General features: G+C 43.9%; 2 protein-coding genes across 2 annotated transcripts; both read left to right on the plus strand.

The window, feature by feature from the left end:
- Positions 1 to 6,915: 6,915 nt before the first annotated feature.
- Positions 6,916 to 10,215, plus strand: rergla (RERG/RAS-like a). Its single transcript, XM_084702104.1, has 5 exons — positions 6,916 to 7,244; positions 7,327 to 7,383; positions 8,113 to 8,186; positions 8,812 to 8,960; positions 9,496 to 10,215. The coding sequence occupies exons 1-5, from the start codon at positions 7,193 to 7,195 to the stop codon at positions 9,779 to 9,781; spliced, it is 618 nt and encodes a 205-aa protein (XP_084558230.1). The 5' UTR covers positions 6,916 to 7,192; the 3' UTR covers positions 9,782 to 10,215.
- An 8,665-nt stretch (positions 10,216 to 18,880) lies between these two features.
- Positions 18,881 to 24,104, plus strand: il17ra1a (interleukin 17 receptor A1a). Its single transcript, XM_084701962.1, has 11 exons — positions 18,881 to 19,165; positions 19,391 to 19,415; positions 19,572 to 19,718; positions 19,816 to 19,937; positions 20,052 to 20,178; positions 20,462 to 20,509; positions 20,631 to 20,785; positions 21,308 to 21,382; positions 21,511 to 21,580; positions 21,698 to 21,826; positions 22,043 to 24,104. Exons 1-11 carry the CDS (start codon positions 19,070 to 19,072, stop codon positions 23,479 to 23,481), a joined length of 2,433 nt encoding a protein of 810 aa, XP_084558088.1. The 5' UTR covers positions 18,881 to 19,069; the 3' UTR covers positions 23,482 to 24,104.

Consider the following 24,104-nt stretch of genomic DNA (forward strand, 5'->3'; position numbering starts at 1 on the left):
GACTCTGTTTTCCAACATCCATTCCAACTGTTTTGTTTTCACTCCAGCCCTGAGGCCTCAGAAACGTTTCCATTAATAGATTACAGTGGCGTGGCCAGGGAGTCCCATCATCATCCCTCCCTGGGCTGCCCGACATCTGTGGGCCCTGGCTGACACATTCATCTTCCACAAACCAGAGCTGAAGCCAAAAGGAGACCCACATATCAGTCTGCATCGATGGGCAACAGAATGGTGATGTATGGGCCTCGTTCACCGTAACGTCCAATCCAAGATCCAATCTAATTCCCCCCCAAAAAAGGGATTGTTTCCTCTGGGAACTTGAACTCAAACCGGTCTCTGCACAAAGGGAAATGATCTGTTAAGGTTTATTGCGGGTGATGTTTATTTTGCTGTGTCGTGTTTCTAACTGTCGTATGCGAAGGCCCACATTTTGCTCGGTCTGTTTGGGACTGATGCAGACTGGCAACCCCCTGGTGACCTGCCCGCCAGGCGACCTTTGAGCCGCGGTCTCTGGTGACGCGAGATGCCCCTGCACCAAGCTGAGCAACTGTCATCGATAGAAGATCTGAGGGCGCCATGCGCAGCCAGAAGCTGTCCTGTACTGTTCTTCAGTCTCCATATGTCGGTCGACAACCAACCCAGCAGCACTGTTCTAAATGACATTTAGAGCAATTAGTGCTCATCTGCTTAGCTTATTATCTGCAGGCCTTGTGCAAAAAAAACAATAACACACTGGACACCGATATTCAACATACAGATGACATGGAATTGTTCCTGCTCAAATGTGGCAAGAGCGAAAAGGTTGCTGTCAGAAATATGAATCTTGCCAAGCATGGCACAGTCAGTCGGTGAACAAGTCAAGAAAGCTTTATTGCTTGCGGCCGCAAGGTGACAAAACATCACATGCCATGTAGGCCGCAAGGTGAACCACTGCTTTTTGTCAACATGGATGGATAAAGTTGGTAAATAGAGGATGGGACCTTGCACGTCACCTGGATGACCAGAAATTCGGCCCCTGACAGTGTTTTGCATGTGATACACTGCGGCTGCAAAAGTGCCAGTGAGACAGGCAGATGTTCCTGTTTTTCTGCAGGACTGTGTTGCACAGGCTCGTTGTTGTAACATTCGATTCATTCATTCATTCTTCAATGAATGAAAACAACACTGATCAACCATAAAAACAATCTTCATGGAAAATATGATATATAAACTGTACAAAACAGAATAAGGAATAACAGATTAAGGACACTCAGTCCTCACTGTCAGTGTAAGGACAGTTATCTTCCAGTTCCTCAGTTTCTTTTGTGTTGGCACAAATACAACAACGACATAAGTCTGTGCAACACAGTAAACGATAACAGGGTTCACCTTACGGCCTAATGGTGCTACAAAGTTTGTCCGCTAGCATGTTGTGCTAGCTACCTATTTAAAGAGAACTGCTCGACAGTCATTGGTTAAAACAAAGGCATGCAAATGTCCCATGGCTCTTCTTTCATTGGCTCCTTGCATAGATCTTGTGCGCGTGCGTGCGTGAGTGTGTGTGTGTGCGCTTTCTGACTCTTCTAAGCTTGACCATATGATTAACTCTTTCATGGCCTAGTCAGTAAGATAGTGGTCAGGCCCAGGTCCCCTTGTTCACGTAAGCCTAGTGTTACCCAGAGTTCAGATTTGGGAGGTAGGCCTCTCTTTGCACACAAAGCTAAACACTGGATCATTTTATACAGAATTTAAAAATTCAGACAGTCTCTTAACAGGGTTTTAAGAAAAGGGATGTGTCATTATGGAAACAGTGGTAAATATCGCCAAAGTAATCCCGCTTGGTTTGGAAAGATCAAAATATTGCTCGTCCTCAAGTCTTGTTGAGTGGCTCACTGGCAATGGTTGTGTGAAGGGAGGCTTTGTATATGGAAAGAACAGAACGCTGTATCTAATTCTTATTCAGACAGTATCTTGTTCGGGGGCTGGTTTGATGACTCAGATGTGCCTGAGAAGGAGCAGTAATCTGCTCACATTGCCTCTGCAGGTGATCTGGAGTTAATTGGTAAGGATGTCGGTGACGGAGGTATCAAGGCAAAGGTCATCCATCTATTATGACGACCCCGTAGTCTCTTCAGACGTTTATATTTCAGTCCAACGTCATTGGTGCCAATAGCATGACAAGATACAGGAATTCTGCTGTTACTGGGTACTGTAGGTATAAACACTATGGCTATATATACAAATACGTGTAGGAGCATTTGGATCAGTTCAATGTGCACTTGTTTAATGGGAGGACAAATATAATCTTGTTCATCTTTTTAAGGTGTTTTTTAAGTGGCTGTAATACTGACTGAAGACTGACCGAATCCTTGAGCTTACAGACTGTAATAAGTCCTTAAGTGGTGATTCCGCTTGTCAGACAGAGTCATGCGTTATCTCCTGAAGCACAGCCTAAACACCCACATACGGCCGGCCAAAGAGCATCCGTCATTGCTAAAACTACCCTATTAGCCTAGCTACAGCCTATGGATGTTGCCTCGGAGAGGACAAAGTATAGTACTGGAAGGTTGGAAATGAGCTCCGAATTTTGCATCCTTGGTGATTTGTCGACCTCTGGCATCCAAGTTGTCGTGTTAGTAGATGAATGGGTACCCTTGGTCCATGTTTTTACATCACAGTCCTGCTTTACCACCAAGTTCATATGAGGAGAGAAATTGTGGTTAGGAGAAGACATAACAAACATGAACAACGACAGCATTAACCTTGAAAACCACGATGACACACTGCAAAGGGCAAATCACGTTGGAGGTTCCTGTGAACTGTAAAGTACTGTTATTGTCAGTCCTGGAGGCTTAGTCTAGACCCAGCTAGACATTATGGATTAGATTGTTTGTAGACCTCATCACTGAGGAAAATCTGTTGTCGAATACCCAACAAGAATATCTTGACGAATGAGTCTGAAGGCTCTCTCTTGCTTCATCCAAAGCTGTTTAGGCAGGTTTTAACACTGTTTCTGTTCGATGTCATATTCGTATGAAACTTGGAAGTGCAGCTCTCTATTCTGCAGCCCTTGACAAGCCTGGCTGGAGAGAGTCTGGATGAAAATAGAGGCCTGACATTTCCCTTAATGGATTTTTACAATTTTCAAGTGCCATGCACTCAGCTGAGGACGAGTGTGAAAAGCAGTCCTACATATTGGCGTCATCAATGCACAGTCTGATTCTGTTTAATACTCTACCTGTTGCACTTCACACGCGGGGAACAAGAAGAACCGTGTATGGTGTTCTCTTCTCTCGGTACTGAGCTCTAAAATGGCACCCTACCTAACGCAGCAAGACTGTTTCGAATGGCAGCAACAGAACATGTTATAAATAGGATATCCAGACTAACTCACAGACAGACCAGGCTTGTCGCATTGGGAGAAGGTCAACGATGTGCAAGTGGCTATTTAGTAGTAGCTCAAGTTAATGACAATGTAGTGGTTTGATACATTTAGTAAAAATAAAAGGTTTTGTGAAGGTTGTTTGTAATGTTAGACATGTCTTTTGAGTTATATTCCTCAAATAGGATGAATTTTCATAAGTTGATGCATGGGTGAAATGTGATATTGAAGAAGGAAAATCTAAACTAAAGGTGTAACTATAGCACCTGGTATTGTCTGGGTCAGACCTTACTTAAAACATTTTAGGAGGTTTCAGGTGCATCACTCTATAACCCTAACAGAAATCCCTCTGAAATACACACTGTTTATAATCCATCATTTCTCAGAATGTAAATCTTAAACAATGCTGGCGGTCTGACATAACTATGTATGGTTTTCCCTCCCGCCAACATAGATATGAGATGCACTTTCCTGGCTCGTCAACAGCCAGAGTGATGGTGCACTGGACAATGTTAGAGATTAGGAGTTCCTCCGAGGGGGAACCAAACGACCATTTATGGGTCAGAACTCTCCGGCTGTTGCCGAGGGCTACGTTGCCCTTGCACATTCATTGGACGATTGAAAGCAAGACCTGTTTGAACTTATTTCCTATCAAAACAAAATTTGAGCTATTTCTCTCCTTTGTTGTTATGGTTTCCTCTGTGTCAAAGATAGAACCGGGCGCTTGTCACATCTTGGCGCCTCAAGTTCTCCCGTGTCCAGACCAATCCAATCCATTTTAGATAGGTGCCTCACAGATGGATGTGGGTGCCTTGGCAAAGACGTGAGGTGTTTTAGGTTCATCCTTCCTCCACATTTCCTTTTTTTGTTGCCAACTTATCTCCCTCTCTTTCCCTCAAATGAGAAACAATCACCGCAGATGTATTCCCGTGTGGGCGGCCCACACGTAGTTCTGTCCTCACAGCCAGAGACAGAACCCTTCAGGCTGTCTCCCAACAGAAGAGCATGTCAGGGGGAACGAAGGGACATAGGGGTCGTTTTAAGTGATATAAAATGGCTGCGGAGCTCAAATCTGGGTCAGTCATTAGCTTGGTGATGGAGGTGTACATCAGCGGTTCTGGCCCGTTAGAGCCCCTCTCAGATCTGGGGCACCCATGGAGATCAAAAGGAGACCGAGCTGTATCATTCATGTATCACCCGCCGACTGTGATGGGGGTCTCTCTCTCTTTTACTCTCACTCCCTTTTCATATCCCGTTTTTCTCGCGCGTTTTCGCATTGTCCCTCCATTTCATTTTCTTTCTCTCACTCTCCTTTATTCTCTCTTTCTCTCTCTCTCTCCGTCCGTCTCTCCCTCCCGTCCTCCTTGTGTGTTTCCTCTCTCTCTATGAGCTGCATCATCAGCCAACATTTACGCTCCCTGCCCTCATCCAAGGCTTTGCTGTCTGTGTGGATTAAGATGAGCAATGTTGGCCGAGGGCAAAAGCCTTTTTTACCTTACCAGGCCATTTGTCTGGCTAACATTTTCACTTTGAGGGTGTGCTTCTAAGTGCAGGCCAAACTGCATGAAATGGGCCAAACACTGCTCTGGCTGCCTGCGTAAACGCCAGCCTGTCGCTGTTGTTTTCGAAGAATAAGTTGGTGAAATAGTATGTGGTTTGAACTCTTTCTCTTTTGGATGTTCCTATTGGACTGGGAGCACATTAGCAAACTCAGCCATACCACCAATGGTCATTAGCATCCACTCCAACCCCCTGTACAGCTGTCAAGCTTTAGAGATCCCAGCATGTTCGTGACTTTGTCCTATGACATTTAGACCTTCCCCGTGGCATGTGTTTTCATCCAGCTCAGTCCCTCTCTCTCGATAATGGATCTGTGTTGCATCTGGTATAGATTCACTCGAGATAAACAAATGCCTGATTAAATAACTAGTGATATGCCTGTGTGCTTTTTATTCTGCTAGCACGTGTCACCAAGTGTCATGTTTAGAGAGTGCATGTGATTTGAATATTATTGTTGTATAACTGTCTTCAATTGATTCAATTGAAAACAACATAAATCCACAAACTTTTGGTACATTAGCACCAATATGTTTTTTCTGGAGGAAAAAGAACAGGCAAATAGGTGATGCTATTTGCTGTCCACATGTACACAATAGTCATATGTATTCTGTCATATTCAACCATATACACTTGCTGCAAAGAAACAAAATGCATTCCAATTGATTCTCCATAAATCCAGTTCACAGGTAGGTATTATAGGAATCAACCATACTGCAACTCCCCCATCTGTTCCGACTCGCACTATGAGGGTTCATGTCTTGACCAGAAACGTGCTAGAAATTTGGCCAGAGATCTCAGTGTCCTGGCTGTTGGGAGGTGGGAGAGGGATAAGCCATTTAGACACGGTCTTGCATGTTTGTAGAGAGAAAAATATTCTTTGAAACTAAAACAATGTTGGCGTTCCAATTTAAAGTGGATCATGTGAGCTAAAGCGTTCCTGGTAAGCGTGTATTTACAGCTGGGAGAAAGGTGTTCTTGTGAGGTTATGCAAGAATTGAATTTATGACTTTAGAAATATGGAGCACCCTCATGGCTAGAAACCGACTGTAATTTATAGATATGTGTTCATTTGGTTGATTTATCGTCACATGTTCCTTCCCAAATGGTCTTGATCTATTTTTTTTGTATGTGTGTGTGCTTCCTGTTGCTGTGGAAAAAGACCTGAAGTCCTAAACCATTCTGAAGAAAACTGGGACACTGGACATCCTTGATTCTTGCTGCTGTGTTTACGTGAACATCAAACTATACCCTTCACATCCATGGCAGCTTCTATTGTGCTGCTCAGTAGCATAAACACTGACTATCTTAGGAACCCTACACTTTACAAACATTTGGTCACAGATGGTGAGGAGGACAACTATTTGCATGTTATGTGTTTTTAAATGTAGGTTGTATCAGGGTGATTATGCCAGTATAATGACACATTCTGTAATCTGTACTGTATTCAGCGCTTTGTGGCAATGCATTTATGTGATATCTTATTGGGCTCTGTTAAAAGAAAATAAGCCTATTCAAGGTAAATGGAGAGGGTATCAGATGCTATATAATGACCTTTGATAACAATCACCTTTCTTTCTTAGCCTTGTGTGCAATTTAGAATAACTGCTGCTTCCCAACTATGGACTGTGTTATGCTGATAGCCACGTAATGCAGTTTAGAGTTAGTTTACTGGGATAAACAATCCAGTCCATGCAATCTTTGAATGTGTCAATTACACCAGGTTATTTGAAATTGTATAGGATTATTTTCTCCATAATGTCAGAATACAGAGATTGTTGTATTACAATTACCCAGAAGAAAGATCTGTTGTTGTTTTGTGGTGGTGGTGGTGGTTTTCAATGAGACCTAAAGGTTACTACTTGACAACTGAACTGACCGTCAAAGAGTACGAGAAAGCTTTAGAGATTAGCGTAAACAAGTATACCACTCTTCATGAAAATATAGTCGTCTCCCGTCTATAAATGCCCCCCTCTTGTCCGCATCCCGCACTCTTCAATAGTCTCCTCGTCACAGTGACGGCATGAGCCAGCTGCTCCCTCCCTCAGCTCACTACAGAAGCTGCTCGAGATAACCGACTGCACCCCTGCTGTGAAGTCAGTGGAGCGCCCGTGCTTCTAAACGAATGGAGGGATGCGAACGTTTTTCTTTCACCTAATACGCCGGTGCTGTTAAGATGTTGAGTCGGTTCCAATGGAGGATATCAAAAGAAAATACTCATTATAATTCTGGAAAGTAAAGTTCTAAAACAAACTTACTGTAGGCCACGCAATTATGAACGACATAAAACTCGCAGTCTTGGGAAGTGGAGGAGTCGGGAAATCAGGTAGGGTTTCTGAAGTGCTCAACAATTTGGATGTTGATTTGGTTTATAACGTTTCAACTAATGAGCGTATTTATTCCTACAGCTCTCATCGTTCGATTCCTGACAAGGCGATTTATTGGCGAATATGCATCCTCATCAGGTATTCTAATGTTCATGGTTTTTGACCATAAGGACAGCGCCTAGACTTCGTTTTTGTTGATTAAATGCTAGTCTGAGTTGAAAAACATTATTTTTTCTGTCAAATTAAGTCGCCTAAGTGGTAATGTTCCTAGTGTGAACCGTGTTAACGGCCCATTTATATTGAACCAGACTTCTACTTATTATTAATTAGCCTCTAACAGTTGAAATGTTCGATTACCAACAGTAGGCAAAATGATTCCCATAATGTGGATGTTTCTTAGATAAGCTGAGTCAATTCAGTAAATTAATTGAATTTGTCCAGATCTATTGTTGTTTGTCTTAAATTAAAGTCCTGGGTATATCATGTATTGACTTAAAAAAACATCGAATGCGATTTTAATAGTCATAATCATCTGGTGGACTTTCTAGGGAGGAATTCTGATACACATCCTGAAGTTTTGGCCCTGATAGTGGCTCAATAGGCCATTGTTTCTTGGAGTTTAATCTAGTTTCACCTGAGCCGCTGACCACTCTCCCTATGGCACTGCTTGGCACCTTGCCAAGTCTGAGTCTAAGCCAAAAATGCTGCAGTCAAAGAATGTTGGCAACTCATGATTGTGCATTAAGAGCGATAAATTATATACTGTTGGGGCAACCATTTTATTGCTGTATGTTGAAAAAAGAATCTTAAATCATTCTCTCTCTCTTTGGATCTCTGTATTTCTCTCTTTCTCCTTCTCTTCCACAGAGTGCATTTACAGGAAGCGTCTCTCTATTGACGGCAGACAGCTCAATCTGGAGCTCTATGATCCTTGTTCCCAGGTGAGTCCAGATCTGGGACGGGGCACAGCACAGACGCTGCAACCTTCATGGCCATGCAAACATGTCGATGGTGATAACTGAGTTCACATCGACACTCAATGCCCTCAACGCCCCCCGAAATCATACCGTGGCACCTTATCAGCGCCTATCATCTGCACCCATTCATCTCATCTGTAAAAACCTGAACACAATTAATGGGGACCGTCTGAAGCAGGGAGCCAGGGCAATCTGTCTCACTTACAGTGCCTACACACAGATGCCTGGCTCTTGGCTCCCTGGACAGACCCAGAGCCCCTTACTGAGATTCAGCCGAGAAGTCCATAAATCACAGACCCGGACCTCATTTGTCTGAATTAGTCCAGAACCAATTCTCCAAGTGAAGAAAGCTGGGCTAAGAATGCCCACACAGCAAAAGAAAAGTATATGACTTTCAGATGACTGCAGTATGCTTTAGCAGCGAGGTAAAGGGTGACAGTGATGATTAAACCTAGGCTTTTTTTTCTCTCCATGGTACAGCGTCACGGGGGAACTTTGTGGTGTAACACGGCCGCAAACGGTTCTGAGGTCGCGATTTAGTGACCTTGACCCCCCGTCTTTCTGCTGTCCATCTGTGCATCCTCTGCAGGGTGGAGAGGGAAAGTCCAACCTCAACGACCAGATCCACTGGGCCGATGGCTTCGTGGTCATCTATGACATCAGCGACCGTTCCTCTTTCATCACCGCCAAGGCCATAGTGCACCTGATCCGAGAGCTGCAACTGGGCGTGGCCAAAAAGTATGACCCCCCCCCAACTCAGTGCACACTTCACATCCATCTCAGTCTGTTTATTCTCTGCCCCTCGTTGGTCACCTTCCGTGGGGGCTGTTGTTGGCTCCTGACAGTGAAATAACTAAGTGGGCTACAGATGTGAACATTCATTCATCTCAAGGACTGTAACGTCAGTACAGCAACAGCTTTCGACTGTATTGGTCCTGTTCTTGGCTGAAAGCCGCTCTGTGACAGGGATGGATCTGGTCTTCATTCAGAGTAGAGGTGGATAATTTAGCGCACAGCACGGCCTCCCCTCTTGCTAGCTGTTGCCACGAATGCAACGTTGACTCATCAACTCAGTCTCAGTCGACGCCTGGGGCCCTGCGTCTCGTCTGTCGTCTGTAAAGAGCCCTGCGGCAGCACTCGATATTTTGCTTTTCGTTGTCTTTGTGTCGTTTTTCACCATATACTTCATACAGAAGGTATCGTGTTCCTTCGTCTGCTCATGCTGACTCACTCTGTGCCCCCCCCCCCACACACACTTTCCCCTCCCCCACAGGGACACGGACTCTCTGGTGTTCCTGGTGGGGAACAAGCAGGACCTGTGCCACATGAGGGAGGTGCGCCGCGAGGAGGGCCAGCGTCTAGCCGCCGAGCACCGCTGTCAGTTCTACGAGCTGTCGGCTGCCGAGCACTACCAGGAAGTGGTGCTCATGTTCTCCAAGATGGTCCACAACGCCAGCATGGGCAGCAAGGCCAAGGAGCGCCGGCGACGCCCCAGCGGCTCCAAATCCATGGCCAAGCTCATCAACAATGTGTTTGGCAAGCGAAGAAAATCGGTGTGAGACCCCGCCCCTGCCCCCTGCCCTGGTGTTTAAACCAAATGTACCTAACAGGCTATCAGCAGGACAGTTTTTGAAGACTCCACACATGGACTCGAGACCAATAGACTGACCAAATATAGCCTGAGCGCTATTCCCTTGTCTGTTAATGCTAATGCTGTTGCTATCGTTGTAACGTGAGGTTACATTTTGTTTTGAGGTATACATGATAATACATTTGTGCACTGTGCTTTTTGGATGGGACTACTTTTAGCTTGCTGCCTTCCTGACTTACTCACGTTGAACATACCTTTGGCTTGCAATCGTCAGGGAATGGCATATTTAGCACATGATATTTCAACCAAATGTACAGTGGTTGGGTGACTGTGTCAGAGTTATGTATTGTAAGCCTTAGTGGTATTTTGACCTTGCCAAATAAATGTGATGTAAGTCTTTAACTGCCGTATAATAGCTTTTTTTATTTTACCCAACATATACGAAACACGGGGTTAATCTTGATCTTTTATTTTATGGGTCATATGACCTTCAGCCTACTGGATGTCTACTGTGGCATGATTAAAAAACGACTTCCAGTCGTAGAATAGCTCATGCAAAGAAATGTACAGGCTTGGTTTGGGATGGTAAAGTAGGTTAAGACAATAACTGATAAAGCTGTAGGTTAAAGCTCTCTGTGAGGAAGAACTGAGAAGAATTGGGGAGCGAGAAGAGAGAGGGAAAGAGAGATTACAAAGACGACGCTGATTCACCTGCCACATATTTCATACACATACATTTCTTACACATTGTTCATACACTCCTTATCAATTATGTGATGTGGCTGATACTGAAGTGTGCTATTACTGGATACATTCCATGGTGGCTAGCACTGTCATTTTTATCAAACAATAACATTACAGCTTGGCTGAAAGGAAGGTTATTTTCATCCTGCCTCTGGGGAAATTATTTTCACTACAACTCTCCACTGTTGTTAGAGGATGATTGCAGGTTTGTGCTGCCTTTCACTTAGCTTGTAAATGATCAACTAATAAAGTAATCTTCTAGACAGACTGCAGTTTGTTAATTGGCATGGTGATCATGATAGCACTGCTTATCTGGTGTGTGTCTGTGTTAAATAATGCAAAAGAGTATCTGTCAGAGATTATGAACCCATCGTATGCAGACAACAAACCCAGAAATTAAATGATGAATCAATATGGATATGGGACCTGTTCTGTTCAGTCAGTCTTCACATGCATATCTTCTCCTCTTTGGAGTATTTTCCAAAGAATACCTAACCAAGGGAAGTCAAGTGATTGCATAAAAATAAATGGAGTTGACATTTGTCCAGGTCCTGGCAAACCTCTGGCCAAGAACATTCTGAACTGTTTGGCTGAAACCCAACGCTGCCATTCCCAGATCAATATATCTTTTTTCCATAGTCAAGAGAGACGGAGAGAAAGAACAGAATGGTATGAAAGAGTGAACAACAAGGGAGTGGGAAAAGGGATGATGAGAAAACAGCCTGGACCACTGAGACTGCCAGAGGAGGGTTATCTCTGCATAGGTGCATGAACGAGGTCAGGGGTCGCCGATGCATGAAGCCCCAGATGTGGTTACAGAGACTGCGGGAGCAGCTCACTCACCTGGACCCACCACTATGGGGGTGCTGTCAACGTTTTCAACACTGCAGATAACCATTTTGTAAACAAACACCTGGCCTCGTCAGGAAATATGTACCCTGGCTTCTTCTGTCCTCCACGCCCGCAAACATGTAGGCTGAACTGTACGCTAGGGTGAAATGTATCAGCCTGTGTTTTCGCATGTCATGCTAGGAAGGCTTTCACCACAATTTATTTGTGGGCGCACATATTTTGGGTAAATCCAGTGTAAACAGAGAGGTGTAAGAAGTTTTCTTCAAGAAACAAATACATTTATCATCAGCCTAAAGAACCGATTTTAAGTTGAATCGAAATACCAATGTGTCATTCTGTAAATCAAAAGAACAAGATTCCAGTAAGAGGATTATGACCGGCCTCTGGGCAGCCATTTTCAGCACCTTAGCTTTGATTTGCTTTTCTTTGTAGGGGTCTTCAACAAGGAGGGGGGGAAATGACATGTAAAGCCATGGATTATGGGTAAATACAGACTGACTCTTGTGCCCATTTTCAGTCAACAGCCACCTCTTAAGCCCTTTAGGAAATCTGGGCATTAGACAGTCTGAAGAATTGTTGTTTATCACAGCCCCTGTTTATAGCTGCTCTTTCAGTGTGAAGGCGTTGAAATATAGCTGGGGAGAGGGTGCCCAAAGAGCCAGAGGGGGGAGAGGTGTCGCTGGAAAGCAAAAAAAAGAACAATCTTTTTCAAAACACAGCCTGTGGTGAGAGTCAAATCCCAAACAGTTCACCTCCTCCTCTTCTTCCAACACCCCAGGTTCTGCAGCTGCACCTGACAAAGCATTGGCTCATTGAGGAGAGACTGGGCACCAGTGGATCTGATGTGTAGGATGGTGTTTGTTGTGCGATGCAAGCCTGCGCTGTTTCTATTCCATCCTAGTGTAAAACAGATTCACTTTGTTTTCAGTTTTTCCTGGTCCATTGAAAACTCACTGTATCCATCTCAGGAGGTGGCACATGAAATGCAAATCTGTTATTTCATAGTTAGGAAAGGCAAACATACTCAAAAGGCATCTCAATCAAGGTGATGCTTTGGCTTGAAGTCTCACCAGAATCCCACAGCAGTGAATGATGTCTGTTGTTATGGTGACTAAGTAAAAAAAATAAAATAAAGAATTAAAAAGGATTTCGATTTTCAGCGTGAGCCACCAGTGGTCTTCTTGCCTGCCTGCGGGGGTAGCGTAGGGGAGACCGGTGGATGAAGCAGTAGATGCGGCCGACCGAAGCAAAGCTTGATGGGCTGTAATAGGGTCAGAGGACCACGCTTGCTGCAGAGGCCTGGAATCTGTTTGATGTTGCCGTGGCGGCGTGAATGGTCGACATCTGGCACTGATTAGGCCTATAGACAGGGAGGGTCCATACATGCCAGAGAGCCTGAGCCCAGTGTGTTTTGACAGTGGAGTTATCATCTATGTGGGCTACGGAGGCGCCCTAATCTGTTCCATCCATTCTAAATCCCACTAACGTTCGCTCGCATTACCAAGATCACTGGGATGATTGACAGGTGGGTGAAAAACTGGGTTTGAAATCTTTCCACAAACAGTCTCCTGTGTACTCTAAAATCAAGAAGTCTGTACCAGAAATCCTCAACATGATTGAACTTAGAACAAAGAACAGAGGACGTTTTTTCACCAATGACCAAAAAGGAGACATCCCATATAGGTCTGTGACAAAGACTAGAAATGTACTGTGTACCCTGTGAGTTTGCAGAAGGCACTCTATCATTCAACTTTACAGATGTGAAACTATGAAAGACGCTGCTTGCTGATAACTTTGTGACAGTTTGTGGGCAAACTAATTGAAGCTAACTACATGCAGCTGAAAACGTGACACAAACCTGTTTGGTGGATGACCTACTGATGAGGTGGTGTGTATGTGTATATGTGTGTGTTTGTATGTGTTAGGGGGGGTCAATTACCCCCTGGGTCAGTGCATTCTGGAGTCAGTGTTCTTAAAGCGTAATGATGTCATGTCAATTAAACCCACGCACACATACGACCTCTCTCTTGCTAAAGACCGTTTCAGGTTTATTCCCGCAATGTCGTACTCAGTTCCTTTTTGACCCTTTAACACCCATCTCACGTTCCATGCAGAGGCTTCAGTGAACTGCCTCCCCAGGCGTGCCCTTATCACACTCTGGGATGTGTGAACCGCCTCACTTGCTAATCACTAACACAAATCCAGAACTAATGAACGTCGGCCCGCCTTTGAAGATCCTGGATGACGTGCCATTCCTGAGATGTGACGAACTAAAGTTGTTTTTTATTCCACCTCGCCGAGAGGGACTCCCCAAAGGTAGCTCTGAACAACAAACATGTCTTCAATTCAACACAATAATATATTTCTTTCCAGTAGAATGGATAGCCTACGTGTCAGACAAGAAAACACAGTCATCTCTCTCAAGTAGGTAATAATCCCTTGTACCCAAGACCACACTGACTCAAAAGATATCAAAAACTTGTTTGGATCCTTGTTGTTGGATCTTGTGTGTGTGTGTGTGTGTGTGTGTGTGTGAGTGAGTGAGTGTGAAAGTTAACAACAGCATCACAGTCAGCATTAACAGCCTCCCTCTGCATCTTAGTTCCGCCTGAGGAAAACCCAGACCGGTAAACTACAGCAAACAACGAGAACGAAACGTCGCCTGCTTTCGGTTCTTGAACAAACAGGGAACCACCTGGGTGAGTGTCTCCTTTGTGGCGCCCTCCGAGGACCCCACCCTCTGCTGCACTCCCATGCCCCCTCGCATAGCTCTCGCCTCGGGAGGGTGGGGGGGTTGGGGGGGAACAGCTCGGAGCGATGGACGAGATAACCCAGAGTGCTCATAGCTGTGGCGAGCGGCGCGCAGCCAGCATTCCTCCTCGCCATCCACAGGGACGCCAGGTATTTTCTCCTGGCCAGGGAGGGGGTGGAGGGGGGGCGGGGGTGATAAGGAGAAAGCGGACAGCTGAGAAATGCTCCGTTTGCACTCCGCTGCCACTTGGCCTTCTCTCTGCCCCCGTGTTACAGCATGGATGGCTCTGCCCTGGGCGCTGGCACGCCAGGAATGCATTGGAGGTTAATGTGACGGAGAAGGGGCTGCCAAAGAGGAGAGAGGGGGAGGAGGGGAGGGAGCTAGGATGGTGGGGGAATCAAGGGCTCAGACCTGGGGACGGGGTTATAATCACCCTGCTGACAAGCCACCGTGGGGTATCCAGTCCAGCAGGGGGTATTAACCAGGTCAGGTGAGTGGAGGTTACCTTCCAGTAGACCCTGGCCGGCGCCTATCTGAGGTCCCTCCGAGTTAGGCTGAACACATTCCCATGTTACCACATCCAGAAGGGATATCCTTGGAGTAATAAAGAGCTGAACAGTACAGGTGATGGATCCAATGTTGTTTTTTTTTATTGCTGTAGGTGATCTAGAGTTTCAGCAAAGTGACTCAACCACCTCCCCCCGCAAACACAACCCAACGGCTCCGCAAACACACAATATTGCAATCAAGTCCATATTTAATAAAACTCAATTTCATCCTGAACAAGGTTATTCTGACATGGTTGAGAATTGGCGATCCTTTCTAAAAATCTTGTTGCTCTCAACCCAGATCGGACTGCGATTTAGAACCAATGTCGTAAAGGGAGACTGTAATCATATCCAGGTTACGTAAGCTGAAAAACTAGAAGGGTTTGCTTGTGAGGAAAAGTTTACTGTCCTATTCATTCTGTCGAGTCCTGCCAAAATCCCAAAGGAGACAAAGTTTACTTTCATAGGACCTTGTGGAGCACCATTTTTCCCACAGACTCCAGATAGAGAGAGAGAGACAGAGAAACAAAGAGAGGGAGACAGAGAGAGAGAGAGAGAGAGAGAGAGAGAGAGAGAGAGACAGAGAGAGAGACATGGGAACAGAGAGAGGGAGACAAAGAGAGAGAGGGAGACAGAGAGAAAGAGAGAGAGAGGCATGGGGAACTTGAGGGAGTCAGGGACCCACCCTGATCTAAGCAGTGGAATTAATAAGGAAAAAGGAAAAGGAAAACAAATGAGTGTGCTTAGAATGACCGTAAACACAATTCAGAGCATTTGGAAATGGGACTCTTCTGGTGTTCTGAATGGCACAGAATAGAGCTTCACATTGTGATGACAACCATGTTACTGGCTGACACTGCTACCTACAGACGATGTGTACAGTGTGTGCTGTGCCCAGAATGTGGAGTATTTCCTGCTTTGTTGACTTGGTCTCAGGTTATGCAGGTTAACCTTCTGCTGCATGAAGTCACAGGAGAGGTCTGCCGACTTTCTATTTTAGTCGTCTGGTCCTTTGATCCTCCCCACCACAAAGTTACAATTTACATCTTTTTTTCTTTTTATGTTTTTGCTTTCAGCAGTCAGCCATTTATCTCACTTTCTATTTTGACAGATAAGTGCAACTTAGTTAATTGGTGAAAAAAATGCTATGGAAATCAGACAACACTATGGTCCTTTCTTCAGCGGGAAGGGCGGAGTGAGTACCTCCACAGCCATGCTATGGCCAACCTATGTTAAACAGCTTTTTTGAGTCTCATAGCCTATTTTAAACACAATTTGAATCTCCCAACTTGCTTACAGCAAGTCTGGGGAGGTCATGAACAGAGATGACATGATCATTCTGACATGTAGCCCCACGAAACAAGGTTTGCAAACTCTCTTTAGGCCTTCTAAGGTGCAGAAATGTGAGCTGGGCAGAGATTCTAACAAGTCACTGATCCAGTCAGTGATGATATGAACAACGGGGCGGAAAATGTGAAACCATCCTGTTGGGTCTCATTTGAGCTGTCTACTAATGGTATGAGGGCAAATCCTGCAGATTAAGTGCACTCCTGGCACTGCTAAGACATGGCTTCACAGAGTGACAAATTGCACTTGCTTCTCCATTATCTAAAAAGCACCATGCTAAAGCTTCTATACTTGCTTGATAACATAAAATACAGGCCAGTCTAATAGTTTCCATGAAAAGGGATTTCATCATACTCAGTGCACTGGTAATAATAATTATATCAATATCTTTATTTTTATTTTTTCCTACTAAGCTTGCAACTCGACTATATTTTAATAACGAGTAATAAAGTTACCCAGATGAAAGATTTCTCAGTGTTGGTGCCCCAAAGTGGATATTTAATTCCTCTTCCTCAATATTTAGGGTAAATAAAACTTCTGTATGCAGTATTCTGTTTCAGTCTAAAGACTTTTATCATGAGGTCTGAAAAATGTGTCCTAAAAGTAGCATGAGATTATCATTAATGCATCCGCTCACCAGCTTGACTCAACCATTTCCTCGTCTGAGGCAACCTTTGAAGTTCTAACACGCATTTTGCATCAAATCTGCCCTATTAATGAGGCATAATCAGATTATCAGTACAAAAAAAGCCTTTCTCCCTCTGAAGTTCCTCCACAGACTTCCTATTAGAATTATCAAAGACGATTACACAGGTCAAACCTCTGATAGAAAAAATACAAATAAGGGGTCCACTACCAACGTATCAAATCAGGTTTTCTGTTACCGACTGAAAATAAGCAAATTATCTCAAATTGCTGCTGGAAAAATCAACTGCTCCCTAATTTTCTAAAACTGGAATGTTTTGACTTCTCTTTAAGGTTCCAACCCAAACCAATTGGACATCTGCAGCATAGACTGTCACACGCAGTGTAGGGCCTCTCCAAGCAGGCTTTGTGCTGTCAAAACTCATTCTACACTTTTTCATTTTCTATAAACTGCAAAACAATGAGGTGACTGTTCCTTCTCCTTGCATGACCTCTCCGAGATGATGTCATCATTCTCACAAACTTCAACGTTCAACTTAATCAATGTTGGAGGGCAAATGTTTGACTCATTGGTCATGGATATTGTGACTTCATAAGGTTGGGCTCACCTGCCTGAGACCAAGCACTCAAAAAGATAAAAAACGTGTTATTTGTTCTCAGATTTGACTGGAATTGCATTTTCCATCAAATCCTTATTTAGCATCTTCTATTTGACACATAAATGCCTTATGGGGTACACATTAGGCTATAGCTAAAACCTAGCTAAAAGAGGGGAGAGAGAGAGACAGAGACAGAGACAGAGACAGAGAGAGAAAGAGAGAGAGAGAGAGAGAGAGAGAGAGAGGGGGGGGGGGGGGGGGGGATGGATTCCTCATTTTAACAGCGGGAGATGTGCGCATCTCCACTAAACCCAGACTACAGAACCATGGCATTCTGAACACCTGGATGTGCTGGGGGTAGCCCCTATGTAGATAGCAAGCTTAATTCCAGGGTTTGATATTGGTATTAAATGATCTTTGGGCTCCTGTACAGACCGTCATACTCTGTATGTCTCTGCTTCACTGAAGCAGCACACAGTCTCTGCTTGGCGATCCATGACTGTTAGTGAAGTTTCACACATGTACTGTAGGCTGCGTTCTGTTTCAGATCACAGTCACCACACCAGATTTCAGCTGCTGGGTTCACAGGTTAAGGTTGTTTTAATTCACATGTTTTTTAAGATGAATGTGACATGAGCAGGTGTCCAGACAAAGGCGTTATGGGATCTGTTAATGTTTGAAGACATGCTCCCGGAATAAACGATGTGAATTGGAGCGAAGTGTTCCATTTTTCAATTCAAGTTAACTCAGTGATATCATTGTCAACTGATTGGGTGGACATGACACAAGTCAATTGTGTATATCTATAGTTGGCGGGATCGTCTTCATGGATGGATCTTGTTACATACAATATTTTTCCTTGTCCCTGTAAGCCTTATTATTATGGTAATAGCATTAACTTGTAGTTTGACTGTCAAGAAAAACACATTAGTTATGAATCAGTGAACTGTTTTTTTTTTTACCCCCTAGATGTCCCCATCCAATGTTCCCATTACTTGACGTTAAAGCTCTCTTTTGCCATCTGGCGGCCTATTCTTAGTTGAGTTATCCTTATAAATATTACTGTCATAGGTTACACTGGTGCTTAGTAAGATCAACCAAAAATATATTCATTGTTTTGCTTGTTTGGGTAAAAGAACGTTGTTGGAGTTTAAGGTTTTATGACTGCAAAGTAACGGTAATTCATTCATCATAATTATTGATCTAATCTATCAATTGGGTTTCCTCAGTATGGATCGGTGACTTTACATTATTAGATTGTCACAGCTCTTGGTGAAGCCATAGGGAAACACTACCACCTACTGTTCAATAACATAACTTACTGTGAATCACTTGCAAAATATCCAAATGTTTCTTACTGTAACACACTCAAAAAACACCCTATGCGTATTTTAGTTTGCAATCGGAAATAAAGGATCAAAGTCCAGCACTTTGCTTGCTGATAGGACCGTGAGCAGTGTTGAAGTTCAGTAGGGTAAATGTGCTCTTTTACGCCCACATGCAATGACGCAGAGAGAGGAGAAAAATACCTGGTTAGTTTCCGTAAACCGCATGACACATTTGCATACACTCCAGGAAGTTTAACGTTCATGCGACACTTGCATTGTACACCTGGCTGCTTTACTTTATTTCCTGAACATTGTAGGATATTTGAGTAATTCGTAGAATACGCTTACACTCGGACCACGAGTACCGTGATACGGCTATGCTTTGTAGACTTAAAAGAAAACGGCATCTGGAATTAAATCGATTCATCTAAATGAGTAAATATGACTTTGCCCATTGTGCCATTGTTGTTGGGGCTTATATCTATCACTTCAGCTCTGAGCATATTGGAATGGCCCGCTCTTAATTGTACACAAGAGGTGAGACTGGATATTTATTTTTCATGTTTCGTAATTATGTACCGTGCTAATTACGTATTTATCAACAAAGTTGTTGGTTTCAATTATGAATTTGATGTGAATAACACCGTGCTGAGAGGATTGTACTAAGGAAAAATACTGCAAATGTCTGAGCCTTGTGTTTCAACCATTGGAAAAGTGGTTGGAAGTCTCTCTAAATAATGTTTTTTTTTTCCCTTTTTTCAGGGTTTGGGTTGTGAAGTCCAAATATGTGAGTTCCTCCCATCTGAAGTATTATTGTAATCATACACATACTTTCATCTGCAAATTGGGGCAGACATAAAAATTCAAAAAACAAAAAAGCTTGTCAGTACTAGAAAGCCATTACTTCTACACATCCCTGAGCCACTCTGTTTTTCTTTTGTAGCTAATTGCTTGGATGGAGACTGGCTGAAGCCAAAAGACTACACTCCAGGTTGCCCTGAGGAACTGGAGGTAGATGTTGACACTAGAAGAGATGAGAGAGGAGACTTGAGGCCTGTGCTTGTGGTGCGATGGAAGGCAAAAGATGATGGTAAATCATAGGATAAACTAGAACTAAGTTTCAGTGTCATTCTTGAAATGCAAACGGAATACTTCAGGAAAATAGTTCTCTTGTTTTTCTTACGCAGGAAGTATTTCGCACTTGAAGGGAACTGAGGTCCATATACTGATGCTCTCTAACAACAAACACATTTGTGTTAGATACCTCTTCTCTAATAGTATTGGCATGCGAAACCCAGCTTGGGAAATGGTAGGCCTCATTAACTCATTAAACACAGACTCTCTTTGATTCGTCACTATTGGACCCATTGTTGTTGCACACATCACCTGCTGAGGATTGTGTCTCCTCCTCCACCTCCTCCAGTGGTCGTTCTCTCTGGACCGTGTGGTGGTCGAGCCTGGTCTGTCCTACGTGGTCACTGTCTCCAACCTCCCCAAGCCAAACCTGATGCACAATGGTTACAACGTCAACAAGAGGGTCGAGGTTCCAGGTAAATGTGCCCCTTGATATCCAATTAGCACATTCCACATGTATGTCTTTATTCATTGAGCAAACACTTTGCTCTGAAGTGACATACAAATAGTGCAAGACAGTACATGTACATAGTACACATAAGTTCATAGTACACAGATGTATGTAGTAAACATACAGTATGTGTTATATGCACCTTGTATGATAGAGATTGTTTGGATATGTCACAACAACAGTCCCTTTTACGTCACTTTAATGCATAGTGTGTAATACTCACCTTTATTTGATTTCAATCGATTCAGATTGCAATGACCCTGGAATGCAGGGAACAAAAACCTGTTTGGAAACAGGTAGGTGCCACATTATGAGTTCAAACCTATGCTTTAATGTCTTAAAGGCATTTACCAGTAACACCCAAGGAAGTTGTTTTTTCGACCGGAACTTTATGAACTCATCATTCTGTAATGACAGGAATTTTGTGGCAACCTAACATGACCCTGCAGAGATCCACTAGTTCTGCTGGCATGAGCCTCCTCACTGTGGGGTTCAGTACTGATAAACACGCCGATTACTACAGAGTCTTATTGAAGTGCTTGAGGGACAGTCAGTGGAAGGACATTGCTAAGGTAGGCCATGTCTGTCTGTCTCTCTCTTCCCCCCCCCCCCCCTTTCTCTCTCACTTTCTGAATGCCTCAATAGTGCTTGATTAACAGAATCGCCTAGCCTAGCAACCTGTCACATCAAAGACAGCGACCGGTTAAATGACTGTTTTCTCTCCCAACCATATGACCTAGAAAACTTGCCGTAACAATGTGCGTACTGCTAACCCCTCAACCTTTAGGGTTTTGCCCCAGATGTTGACGCCACAGGAAACTCTGCTTCTTCTACCTTTTAAGCTGTTATCAGTGGTTTCAATCAGACAAGCAAATGCAGCTTATTGTATTTTTATAAACCATCTGAAAATCTTGCCACATACCCAGTCACCACGTTAAGTGTAAAATTCAATGGCACGAATGTCTATGATATACTGTAGTTGTGATTTTGCAGAGAATCAAAACAGACTGTGAAGTGTGCTGTTTCTTTAAGTGTTTGGTAGCACATAGTCTTTCTAGAGACAATAGTTAATACATCTTAATGGTTTTATATAGGACAATCAGACCTCACTCAGCGTGAACTTTGATCTTGAGCGATGGCCACGAACATGCTGCAGTTTTGATGCTGAGGTAAGTGTTCTTTGAGCTACCATTAACAAACTAGTTTTGCAGGAAAAGCATTGGCTTGAATAATAGTCAGCAGGTATGAATGTGTGTTACAGCAACAATGTTTTTTATTCATTATATCTTCCATCTAGATCCAGCCTTTTTTCCCTCTGTGCAGCAATGACTGTGTCCGACTAAGGAAAACCTTTTACATTTGTCAAGGTACTGTTATTACTGAAGTGCCAAATTTAACTTGAAGGCATAGATAATGATTTGTATTAAGTTGTACTGCTTATTAATAATATTGTTCTTTGCCAAATGCACATTTGGTTCCTACAGTTCCCCCAACACCTCAACCTCCTTCAACCTCATCCTTTCGTATCACCACCACAATTGTCTGCACAGGAGTAGTCTTTGGTTTAATCCTGTGTTGTATTATATATCAACTACTACGTGGAAGAAAGAAAGGTTGGTAGACATACAGATACTGTCATTAAATCTCAATGAGTACATTTACATGTATGCATTTTATGCATAGTACTTACTTATCACACAAACACGGCCAAAAAACACCCGCTGTTACAATCACATAGGCCTACATTCACATTCACCAACAACTTGAAATGTAGCTCAGGCTGTTTCTGATACTTGAATTAAACCATTTTCTGGAATGTTCTGAAACAGAGCCACTGAGTCCCCTCCCCGTGAACGGGAAGGAACAGAGCAGGAAGCTCTCCAGGGAACACCCCAGGGTGCTGATCATCTACTCCCAGGACCACCACCTCTACAAGGACATCGTACTGAAGCTGTGTGCCTTCCTCCAGGCCAAGTGTGGCATTGAGGTGGTGCTGGACCTTCTGGACACCACCTGGCTGGGCACCATGGGCCGCCTGCCCTGGCTGGACTGGCAGTGGCAGTCCACAGACAAGATTCTGTTCCTTTGCTCTGCGGGCGTGCAGGCCAAGTGGCGTGCCATTTGTGGTCAGCCCAAGGTCAACCTTCGAGAGGACGTCTTCTCGTCGATAGACGACATGCTCACTCCCGCCCTCAACCTGTTCCTGCCAGACATGCAGAAGCCAGCAGCCAAAGGCAAGTACCTGGTGGCTTACTTTGAGGACGTCAGCACGGAGCGGGACTTGCCGTCGGTTTTTGACATTGTTATCAAGTACAAGCTGATGAAACACTTTGAAGAACTCTGCTTCCAGATTCTGGAAGTGGAAAAATACCAACCTGGCCAAGTAAGCCACATTGAGGGCATCAGAGAAGAAGACTACTTCAACTGTCCGTCTGGTGAAGCCCTCAAACTGGCCGTCGAAGCCTTTCAGGTCTACCAGTTTGAGCATCCCGATTGGTTTGAGAAGGAATGCTTGGCCAGTGAGGAGGAGGCATTGACCGAGCACAAGCCCCTTCTCATCCAAGCCCCTCCCGTTTATGAGTGTGTGCCAGAATACCAAGGCCAAGCCCCCATTCATGTTGTTGATGTGGAGATCAATCAAGAAGGTGACAGTATCTATACGGTCACTCCGGAAGTCAACCAAGAATGCCAAGTTGCCTCAGTTGTGGTGCATCCCAGGATGGACTCTTCCTGTCATCAGATCTATCCCCTAGAGCAGACCGTACAACTTCAGCCAGGTGTGCTCCACTCAGACCTGCAACCCCATGGAGGAGACCCGTTCTACTTGGCCACGCCTGCTGTGTGCATGCCAGGCCGGCTTACTGAGGACAGGAGTCCTCTGGAGGAGTGGTCAGTGACAGGTCAGCGCCCCACAGGGAAGAAGGAGGAGGAAGAGGACCTGTCTTCCAGCCTGCCATCCCCTGAGGATTTGCAGAGACTCATTGCTCTTCAGCTGTTCCTCAGCTCCAGCACAACAACCTTCTCAGAGTCGGCCGAGGAATGGTACCTTCCCCCACACCCGTCAATCAATGTCTCACAGCCAGTGGAGATGGAGGAGGAGGAGGGCTTTGCAGCCAGTGAGTTGGTGGAAGCTTCAGATAAAAGACCCATCAGTGGGTCAGACCAAGGCTATATCTCCAGGATTTCTTTCCCAGACGAACAACTCTGTGAGAATCCAATGGCAAACCTAGCTAGGCTGCAAGAAGAGCTCTTTCAGAGCAGTCTCTAATACTTTGGATAATGTTGTGGTGTAAAATGATAAGGTTCGGTGGAATGTATTGAATTAATGAGCATTATGGATAATCTTTCAAATTATTCTATTTAGTTTACTTGCCATACACATTTTTTTACTTCTAAAGAATACAGAAAATCCAATCAGTCTAAATGTAGTCCACAAATTTATTTTTTATGCCAGTCACGATTGAGTTGTACATCTACAGTACATAGATATCATCATATCAATACAGATATACGATACACACTTTTTACATGTTGAATTTGTTTTCTGTAAATAAATAAAGATTTTCAATTTTCCTGTAAACAATTTAGGAATAAAACGTCCAACCCCATTTAATGGGAACAACAAGAGATAGAAAATTTGAAACATTGAATACATTTCGTATTTTCGGCTCAAGAAAGCAATGTCCTTTGGTAGTTTGCGTTGTCTCTGTGCTTGGTCACAGTTCTGTTTAAGGTTAACAACAAAAGTATAATTTTTAGCAATAGAATCTTATATCATTGCCTCATTTGTAAACCCAAAATAAGCCATCTAGCAAATCAAACAGCATCATCAATATTCAATTAGACAACTGATGTTTTTATTCTCTGAAATAAAAGAGAAACTTATCAAAA

This window comes from Hypomesus nipponensis, chromosome 7, assembly GCF_054491055.1.
Source record: "Hypomesus nipponensis isolate SF chromosome 7, ASM5449105v1, whole genome shotgun sequence".
NCBI lineage: Eukaryota > Metazoa > Chordata > Actinopteri > Osmeriformes > Osmeridae > Hypomesus > Hypomesus nipponensis.

Excerpts from the sequence above, each read along its gene's own strand:
- il17ra1a (XM_084701962.1), top strand. The coding sequence starts at position 19,070 with ATGACTTTGCCCATTGTGCCATTGTTGTTGGGGCTTATATCTATCACT. Across the intron at positions 20,510-20,630 it reads AAAAACCTGTTTGGAAACAG|GAATTTTGTGGCAACCTAAC; the intron begins GTAGGTGCCACA and ends CTGTAATGACAG. Across the intron at positions 21,581-21,697 it reads AACCTTTTACATTTGTCAAG|TTCCCCCAACACCTCAACCT; the intron begins GTACTGTTATTA and ends TGGTTCCTACAG.
- rergla (XM_084702104.1), top strand. The coding sequence starts at position 7,193 with ATGAACGACATAAAACTCGCAGTCTTGGGAAGTGGAGGAGTCGGGAAA. Across the intron at positions 7,384-8,112 it reads CGAATATGCATCCTCATCAG|AGTGCATTTACAGGAAGCGT; the intron begins GTATTCTAATGT and ends TCTCTTCCACAG. Across the intron at positions 8,187-8,811 it reads TCTATGATCCTTGTTCCCAG|GGTGGAGAGGGAAAGTCCAA; the intron begins GTGAGTCCAGAT and ends CATCCTCTGCAG.